Here is a 9,364-nt window from a genome sequence, read left to right as displayed (position 1 = left end):
TACATGATTCTGCAGATAAAATACATAGAAGAATAAAAATTTGCCACCACAGATCAAGGAAAATCTGATTTGCAGGATATGTTGATCAGGTTCATTATTTTACCCCAGAACAATTATTTGGACCCACAGATCCCTCAAGCAATTATATATCACCATCACAGCAGCTTTGATAGATGCGTCTTCTCCCTGTTTTAGTTGCAAAAATTCTTTAAATTCATCTCTGATGGGGCATGTGAAAAAGCTCACATTCAAGGAGGCGAGACAAGTCCAAAAGGTGCAAAGTATTCACCTTTTCTTTCCATAAAAACATATTTCCATATTTTTCAGCCAAACGACTCCAAAAGCTATGCGGAATGTCTAAATTTACAGAAGCTCCTACATTTAAGTAACTTCGTGTAGGTTTTTCGTGCGAAAGTTTGAGCCCCTTCAGTTGCAGTTTCGGACTGTTCAGACTCCTGCCACTGAGAGCTCCTGATGTCAAACTAGTCGGTCAGACGTTTTGACGGAACCAAACACTTTTAAGTGTAAATAGCACCACTACTGATATCACGCAGCTTGATGATAATAAGTGTGTTGGTTTTCTACGGAACATGCATAGTTAAAATTAAATATAAACGCAGCAGAAAGATATAATCATATATGTATCTCCAAAGGCGTTGTTCGTGCGTTTTAATCAAAAATCGAAAGATCATAAGGGGTTAAACGGATTACCTCTTATAGCGTGTTCAAGACGATTTCGGTTCGAATGTTCTTCAGTTCGAACCCCACAATCATCGGACCTCTAGTTCAGAGACACCACCAATCGCACAACAAACGGAAGAAAGAACTTGCAGGTAATCACCATTATAATTGTGCTAGCAATCTCGTAGTGACAATTCTTCGTACTCTCAATATTTCAGTCACAGCGCCAGAAGACAGAAAACGTAATTTTTAACTTTCACGAACACATGATAATTCTCTTACTTGCACTCTTTCTTCTCTATTCGGCAACTGTTGCTGATCCCACTTTATTTGTGCGATCAGCAATGGTTGCTGATCGCCAGGCACCCTTCACATGATCAGCAACCGTTGCTGATCGTGTGTGCATATAGCACACGACCAGCAAGCGTTGCCGGTCGTGGGTGATGCCCACGGTCAGCAACAGTTGCTGACCGTGTGCATGCACCACCCTCTTTTTGTTTTTTAAATTAAAACACGCACGATCAGCAAGGAGCTGATACTGTTAGGTTTGTTTTTAGAAACCAAAAATGTTAGGTTTGTTTTTGTAACTTGATTAATAGAAATTGTTAAGAACAACCTACTCAAGTATGCTCCATGTTTCGATAAAAAAAAAATCATGCTCCCTGTAACTTGGAGCTGAACAGCATTTTGACGACAATGGGCACGGATCAATTATCTAAGTAGCAATGCCAATGTTCACTAACGTCTTTTCAACCATATGACCTTTTAGGATGGAGTTGAAGGACCCAAACAAAGCAAATTCATTGACTTGATAAGTCTACGTAACTAAACGTCAGTATTTTTTTTTTTTTTCTGAATGATTGACAGCTACTAGTCTTTGAGAGAAAGCCTCTTAAGATGGCCTCTTGTGCAGGTTCTTGTTTAGTTCGTGAACAAAAAGACAATCTGTTTGTCGAACAGGTTCTTTCTTGATTCATACCCAGAAACTTCCCTCTGTCGTGCTCTTCGCCCATCATAGGACACTGACAAAATTCCGATCGACTCAACACGTCTTGTATGAACATAAGCTGATCTCCGCCGTCTCCTCCAACATTCTTTGGAGGCTAATCTGGTAAGTGACAGAATCTTCACATGTCAAACTCTTCTTCTGCTTACATTCATTGTCGGTGATATTATCAACGTCGTCGGGTTTTGTAGTGCACACATGGTCATACGTTGCAAAGGGTTCTATTTTGATGTGGATAAAGGTGCTCGTGTCTGCACTGGTAGCGAACAAGCTGATGAGGTAAAGTTGTTCTGCTTTTGCTCTCATATTCGTTGGGAATTCAATAAAACTAGGCAACTAAGCTAAATTCCAACTGATCTCACATCAAACTTAATGAAAACCACAAGACAAAGTAAGAGAGGAAATTCCATCTAATAAGGTCAACGTGTACATATGAAGAGAGATCTCTTCATTAACTACAACAGAATAATACTCTTGTAATCCATGGATATACTTTTCTTCCTTGTTTTGGCAGGAACCAACTGGCAAAACTGGAAAAGCCACCAGCTCCAGTGCCAAGAAGAACATCAAGATACTCGGCAGATTATCAAGGGGTAGAGGTGGAGGACTTAGCAAAGTAGAGAAGGTTGCTACCCGAACACAAGGTAAAAGGATTGTTTGCCACAAAATGTTTGCTGTTAATTTGCTGAATCAGCAAGTTTCCTTGATCTCAACGGGGCTCATATTTCTGATAAAAAAAAAAGGCTCACATTCTAATTGCATTAGATTCTCTGATAGCCGTGCACATATTCAGCAACCATATCTTATCTTGCGATTTATATATATCACATTAACATTATCGGCTTCTCTTTTCTAGCAAGTGCAAAAACGAGAAAATAAAAGGTAAGTTCTCTTCTAAACGAAAGTAACCAGCTATTTAAGAGCTTACTTGGGACTGTTGCAGTTCCTTCTAGCCTCGGGTTGTGACAAATTGTGGGTGCCTATAACTTTGCAGTCTAAAACCAACCGCACCCCAAAAGCTCCAAAAGCATGTAGGTGCTTCGTAGAGCGCATCAGTGTGGCTTTTGAATTGCTCCCAGAACTCCAAATGCTTTTGCTTCCTACAGCTGTAATATCTTAAGAGAGCCAAAAGCACCCTAAAAAAGCTAAAGCTATTGCAGAGAAACACTCACGCACACCATCGCAAACATCCACTCTGCCTTGGAGCTATTCTGAGATGTTTTGGTCTCAACTCACAATTTTCTTATAGACTCACTTTTTAAGAGTTCAGTTTACAAGCTAAAAGTCTTAACTGCTAGAAGATGCTGATGTATATTAGTGAGAGAGAGAGAGAGAGATTTGAAAATGAAAAAAAAAAAAAGCAGATGATGGGTTAAAAATGACGTCTTATATTTAATATGGTCGTCATCATGTAGATCAAGTTACGATAAATTTGGCCTCAAATTCTAACCTCAAGTTGTCTCTCCCACTAAAATTCCATACGAATAGAGCTTTCCACAAGAAAATTTATTAACTAATTGATAAATGTATAGTGTGTTAACCCAAGTCCACGTTGCACGGGTATGTCACTAGTGTCTTTCACGTGATACAAGCAGTTAACGCAAATCCAACAATGCTCCATCAACACACCTGGTGGATTAACCAATCATGATCCTAAAACTTAGAGAAATTCCCTAGTACTTCACAAGTATTCTCACACATTTTTCTCCTTTTTTCTATGAGTACCTAGTCTCAACGTAATGGTTCCTATATGTCCTAAACATTATGCAGTGTCCAATTTGCAACATAATTCGTCCAAACCCGACTCTCAAATCTTATGTCTTAAGAGCTTATCTTCTACTTGCTCTTGCATTTGATCCATCAGGTACCAAGGACTTGAATATTGACACTCTCTCCGAGAAATCAGCTGTTGTTGAGACTGTGAACAAAGCAAATGCAGAAGAGAGGACCCAGGAACAAAAGCATAAGAAGTATGACCAGCTACTCTCCCGTGCCCAGCCTAAAAGCAGCCATGGTAGGAATCACAAGGAAATGCCTAAGTTTGTCTGCTCTTTCTTTCTTTTGGTGTACTAAATCGGAGCTCCTGGTTAATTTTATATGAAACTTCAAGTCTGCAACCCATAAATGCCAAAGCAGAGAAGTTACTTCTCCAAACTGTCCCTCAAAAGCTTGACTTTAACTGTTTTTTGACTTTAAGTGAAAATACAAATAATAAGCCAAAATTTATATTATAAAGTATGACACGTATGTATCTTTATGTTCTTTTTTTTATGAAAATCACAATTATAAGAATCACATGGAACTGCCTAAGTTTTTCTGCTCTTTGTTTTCTTTTGGTGTACTACATCTTCACTTATCTAGAAAGGCAGAAGCTCCTAATTAATATTATATAAAACGTCTAGTCCTCAACCTATAAAGGCCAAAGCAGAGAAGTTGCTTCTCCAAACTGTTCCCCAGAAAAGCTTTTTACTTGAACTGTTTTTGGCTTTAAGTGAATATACAATTAACACGCCAAAACTATACTATAAATTATGACATATATGTGTGAATCTGTTCATTTTTTCATGAAATTCACAGTAATAACAATTGCAAGAATCCATATTACCGCTAAGTTGAGGCTAGAATTAAAGGCTTGGGCTGAAACTCTTTAGAAAAAAGCTGTTTTTTTCAGCTAAGTAAAGAGTATAAGACCCAGCAAACAATACCCATATTTTCATGGCATGACCCATGTTGCAATTCACATGAAACCATGGACTCCCAAAATCTCGTATCAGCTTTCCTCCTATTTCGTGGCCCTGTTCATCAGGTACTAAAGATGTGAAGGTTGAAAATGTTGCAGAGAAATCAGCAGGAGTTAAGGATTTGGAATGGGAATCAGTAAAGTTAAAAGAGAGGTTCCAGGAGCAGCAAGAGCACAAGAGTGAGAAATGTGACCAGCTGGTCTCTCCTGCCCGGCTAAAAAGCAACCATGGTAGGAATTAACAGGAAAGGAATTGCACAAATGAACTGTGAATATTTGTATAGTCTAGATCGTTCAATGTAAAACCAAAACTGACTAAATTTCTTTGAGCTTCCACCAGGCACGAGGGACATCTACATTGACAGCATTCCAAGGAAATCACCAGTCATCACAGGAGACAAAGGGAACTTAAAAGAAAGAAACGGGGAGGAAAGGACCAACAGATTTGTGGTCTCCTCACCCCAGGGTGGCGGCAACGCGAAATTGTATGCAAAAGAGAGCCTGTACAGTCGGAAGAAGAATGAGACAAAGGTAATATTCTTACAAGCAGATGAAATCAAACATAGCCTTAGAAGGACTAGTTTAATCATAGTTACTCTTCTACTTATTTTCAGAGATACTATGAATTTTCTTATGAGAAAAATATTGCTATTATCATCGTTACTTTTTGGTGAACGAGAAAAGTTTAACTGTGCATGGGTGGTTGGCTCCAGAGATCGAGCACTTTGGTGCTCAGGATCAGACTGCATTGTGATGACTGCATTCGGATAATACAAAAGTACATTTTACAGTACAAAGGTAAGATGGACAATCTCCAGTCAATGCTCAACATTTGGGGCTTATTTTACTAAACTGACTACATCCACATGATTGTCCCAAGTTACTGCCGAGAAATCTATGAGGAAACAATGTTAGATAATTAGGCTATGCAAGTACAACATTTATATAAAGAATGTGTATGTCGAAAAACTAATAGATAATCATCATATCTTTTAGACTTCTTCTACTTCTCCCAAGTAGGTAAAAGTACTTTTTCATTCTTTACTCAATTATGCAACAACCAACATGACTTCTTGTCAATTGGGTCAATATAGCGTGATTCGTCATTCATATTGATCGAAATGTTAATGCAAATGTCAGAATTAAGGTACCCTACAAGCATATAAATATATGAAACGTGGAAAAAAGGACAAAAAGAGGAATTCTATGACGAACCTATTGCTCCCTGTTAATTTTCTAGTGCTAGTACTCAGTAGCCTGTGGCCTTTCTCATATCATGCCACTAGCCAATTTCTGCAGACATTATTAATGTTCCTATATGAAGAGTGTTTATTGTAAATGGCAGGAGTTGAATCGGTGGTTATAGATGCAAGCAAGGATCAAGTATCAGTGACAGGGGTAGTGGAAATGAAAGAACTCGCACCTTACCTGAAAGACAAGATCAGGAGGAATGTTGAAGTGGTTCTCACAACAAAAGGAGGTGATGAAGAAAAGGAGGTGACTAGTTTAATCATAGTTACTCTTCTACTTATTTTCAGAGATACTTCGAATTTTCTTATGAGAAAAATATTGCTATTATCATCGTTACTTTTTGGTGAACGAGAAAAGTTTAACTGTGCATGGGTGGTTGGCTCCAGAGATCGAGCACTTTGGTGCTCAGGATCAGACTGCATTGTGATGACTGCATTCGGATAATACAAAAGTACATTTTAAAGTACAAAGGTAAGATGGACAATCTCCAGTCAATGCTCAACATTTGGGCTTATTTTACTAAACTGACTACATCCACATGATTGTCCCAAGTTACTGCCGAGAAATCTATGAGGAAACAATGTTAGATAATTAGGCTATGCAAGTACAACATTTATATAAAGAATGTGTATGTCGAAAAACTAATAGATAATCATCATATCTTTTAGACTTCTTCTACTTCTCCCAAGTAGGTAAAAGTACTTTTTCATTCTTTACTCAATTATGCAACAACCAACATGACTTCTTGTCAATTGGGTCAATATAGCGTGATTCGTCATTCATATTGATCGAAATGTTAATGCAACTGTCAGAATTAAGGTACCCTACAAGCATATAAATATATGAAACGTGGAAAAAAGGACAAAAAGAGGAATTCTATGATGAACCTATTGCTCCCTGTTAATTTTCTAGCGCTAGTACTCAGTAGCCTGTGGCCTTTCTCATATCATGCCACTAGCCAATTTCTGCAGACATTATTAATGTTCCTATATGAAGAGTGTTTATTGTAAATGGCAGGAGTTGAATCGGTGGTTATAGATGCAAGCAAGGATCAAGTATCAGTGACAGGGGTAGTGGAAATGAAAGAACTCGTACCTTACCTGAAAGACAAGATCAGGAGGAATGTTGAAGTGGTTCCCACAACAAAAGGAGGTGATGAAGAGATTAAAGACAAGGTTAATACGGGTGGTCTTGGTGGTGATGGAGATTATGGCAAGAAAGAAGAACAAACTCCGCTCACCAAGAATGTAAACCAAAGAGAAAACCACTGGTCACTACCTCATCCTATCACACATTCGAACGATGGAGAAATCCATAATTGGAATTATGGCACGGAAGCTTACCAAGGTTACATGAATCAGGGAGCTGCATATCAGCGATTCAATCAATCATATGCCCCCGACATTTTCAGTGACGAGAACCCTAATGCCTGCTCCATCATGTGACAGATCAGTTGTGCTCGAGAACATGGATTAAGAGAGATTGTGCTTGAGAATGCTGTAAATAACCAAGTATGCAGTGTATATAGGTCTTTAAGGTCAAAGAAGCGTTTCCAAAGTCATTATGTTGACAAAAGAAAGGTAATACTTCCCTAGAAAGGAGGAAAATGAAAAGAGTAAGGGGAAACTATTCATTTAGAGTGTAGCTGCCAGTTGGGACACTTGAACCCTGCTAACACATTTGGCCAGATCAGAGTGACTAAACTGGTTGTCTGCTGTCATTTGCTCCTATCAAGCGGGACTGAACTCTGCCATATAGGTGGATGGGGATTTGGGATCATACTAGGTTACTGCTAGCCACAGATACAAATGAAAAATGCGGTGGCCTACTGTTGTGTCTATTCGGTTCTCTGGTTTGGTAGTCAATATACAAAGTCGCCATGTTTTATCATACAACCTTAGCTCTCTCACAGAAATAATCATAGAGCTTCCCCTAACTGTTTTCAATTTTGCGTGCATGTCAATGATCTGTATCTAACCCTAATTCATCCTCAAGTGACACCTAGCGTAACCAGTTTCCTGTCCCCAAGCCAATCACTACTAAAATTTCCACTTGCATCTCCCTGGTGGACTTACAATGAATCTTAATTACATGATTCTGCAGATAAAATACATAGAAGAATAAAAATTTGCCACCACAGATCAAGGAAAATCTGATTTGCAGGATATGTTGATCAGGTTCATTATTTTACCCCAGAACAATTATTTGGACCCACAGGTCCCTCAAGCAATTATATATCACCATCACAGCAGCTTTGATAGATGCGTCTTCCCCCTGTTTTAGTTGCAAAAATTCTTTAAATTCATCTCTGATGGGGCATGTGAAAAAGCTCACATTCAAGGAGGCGAGACAAGTCCAAAAGGTGCAAAGTATTCACCTTTTCTTTCCATAAAAACATATTTCCATATTTTCCAGCCAAACGACTCCAAAAGCTATGCGGAATGTCTAAATTTACAGAAGCTCCTACATTTAAGTAACTTCGTGTAGGTTTTTCGTGCGAAAGTTTGAGCCCCTTCAGTTGCAGTTTCGGACTGTTCAGACTCCTGCCACTGAGAGCTCCTGATGTCAAACTAGTCGGTCAGACGTTTTGACGGAACCAAACACTTTTAAGTGTAAATAGCACCACTACTGATATCACGCAGCTTGATAATAAATGTGTTGGTTTTCTACGGAACATGCGTAGTTAAAATTAAATATAAACGCAACGGAAAGATATAATCATATATGTATCTCCAAAGGCGTTGTTCGTGCGTTTTAATCAAAAATCGAAAGATCATAAGGGGTTAAACGGATTACCTCTTATTGCGTGTTCAAGACGATTTCGATTCGAATGTTCTTCAGTTCGAACCCCACAATCATCGGACCTCTAGTTCAGAGACACCACCAATCGCACAACGAACGGAAGAAAGAACTTGCAGGTAATCACCATTATAATTGTGCTAGCAATCTCGTAGCGACAATTCTTCGTACTCTCAATATTTCAGTCACAGCGCCAGAAGACAGAAAACGTAATTTTTAACTTTCACGAACACATGATAATTCTCTTACTTGCACTCTTTCTTCTCTATTCGGCAACTGTTGCTGATCCCACTTTATTTGTGCGATCAGCAATGGTTGCTGATCGCCAGGCACCCTTCACATGATCAGCAACCGTTGCTGATCGTGTGTGCATATAGCACACGACCAGCAAGCGTTGCCGGTCGTGGGTGATGCCCACGGTCAGCAACAGTTGCTGACCGTGTGCATGCACCACCCTCTTTTTGTTTTTTAAATTAAAACACGCACGATCAGCAAGGAGCTGATACTGTTAGGTTTGTTTTTAGAAACCAAAAATGTTAGGTTTGTTTTTGTAACTTGATTAATAGAAATTGTTAAGAACAACCTACTCAAGTATGCTCCATGTTTCGATAAACAAAAAATCATGCTCCCTGTAACTTGGAGCTGAACAGCATTTTGACGACAATGGGCACGGATCAATTATCTAAGTAGCAATGCCAATGTTCACTAACGTCTTTTCAACCATATGACCTTTTAGGATGGAGTTGAAGGACCCAAACAAAGCAAATTCATTGACTTGATAAGTCTACGTAACTAAACGTCAGTATTTTTTTTTTTTTCTGAATGATTGACAGCTACTAGTCTTTGAGAGAAAGCCTCTTAAGATGGCCTCTTGTGCAGGTTCTTGT

General features: G+C 38.8%; 1 protein-coding gene across 1 annotated transcript; it reads left to right on the top strand.

The window, feature by feature from the left end:
• Positions 1–1,278: 1,278 nt before the first annotated feature.
• Positions 1,279–7,565, top strand: LOC115666565 (heavy metal-associated isoprenylated plant protein 6-like). Its single transcript, XM_056316546.1, has 10 exons — positions 1,279–1,792; positions 1,879–1,966; positions 2,202–2,331; positions 3,552–3,701; positions 4,494–4,658; positions 4,768–4,958; positions 5,141–5,225; positions 5,773–5,924; positions 6,065–6,149; positions 6,696–7,565. Exons 2-10 carry the CDS (start codon positions 1,886–1,888, stop codon positions 7,121–7,123), a joined length of 1,467 nt encoding a protein of 488 aa, XP_056172521.1. The 5' UTR covers positions 1,279–1,792; positions 1,879–1,885; the 3' UTR covers positions 7,124–7,565.
• Positions 7,566–9,364: the final 1,799 nt, after the last annotated feature.

This window comes from Syzygium oleosum, unplaced genomic scaffold, assembly GCF_021117445.2.
Source record: "Syzygium oleosum isolate NSW1041296 unplaced genomic scaffold, Sole_v2.1 Sole_v2.12, whole genome shotgun sequence".
NCBI classification, from domain to species: domain Eukaryota; kingdom Viridiplantae; phylum Streptophyta; class Magnoliopsida; order Myrtales; family Myrtaceae; genus Syzygium; species Syzygium oleosum.
Note: the sequence above shows the minus strand (reverse complement) of the source record. Positions and strands in the feature narration are given on the sequence as shown.

Excerpts from the sequence above, each read along its gene's own strand:
- LOC115666565 (XM_056316546.1), top strand. The coding sequence starts at position 1,886 with ATGGTCATACGTTGCAAAGGGTTCTATTTTGATGTGGATAAAGGTGCT. Across the intron at positions 5,226-5,772 it reads GTACATTTTACAGTACAAAG|GAGTTGAATCGGTGGTTATA; the intron begins GTAAGATGGACA and ends TGTAAATGGCAG. Across the intron at positions 5,925-6,064 it reads GAGGTGATGAAGAAAAGGAG|AGATCGAGCACTTTGGTGCT; the intron begins GTGACTAGTTTA and ends GGTTGGCTCCAG.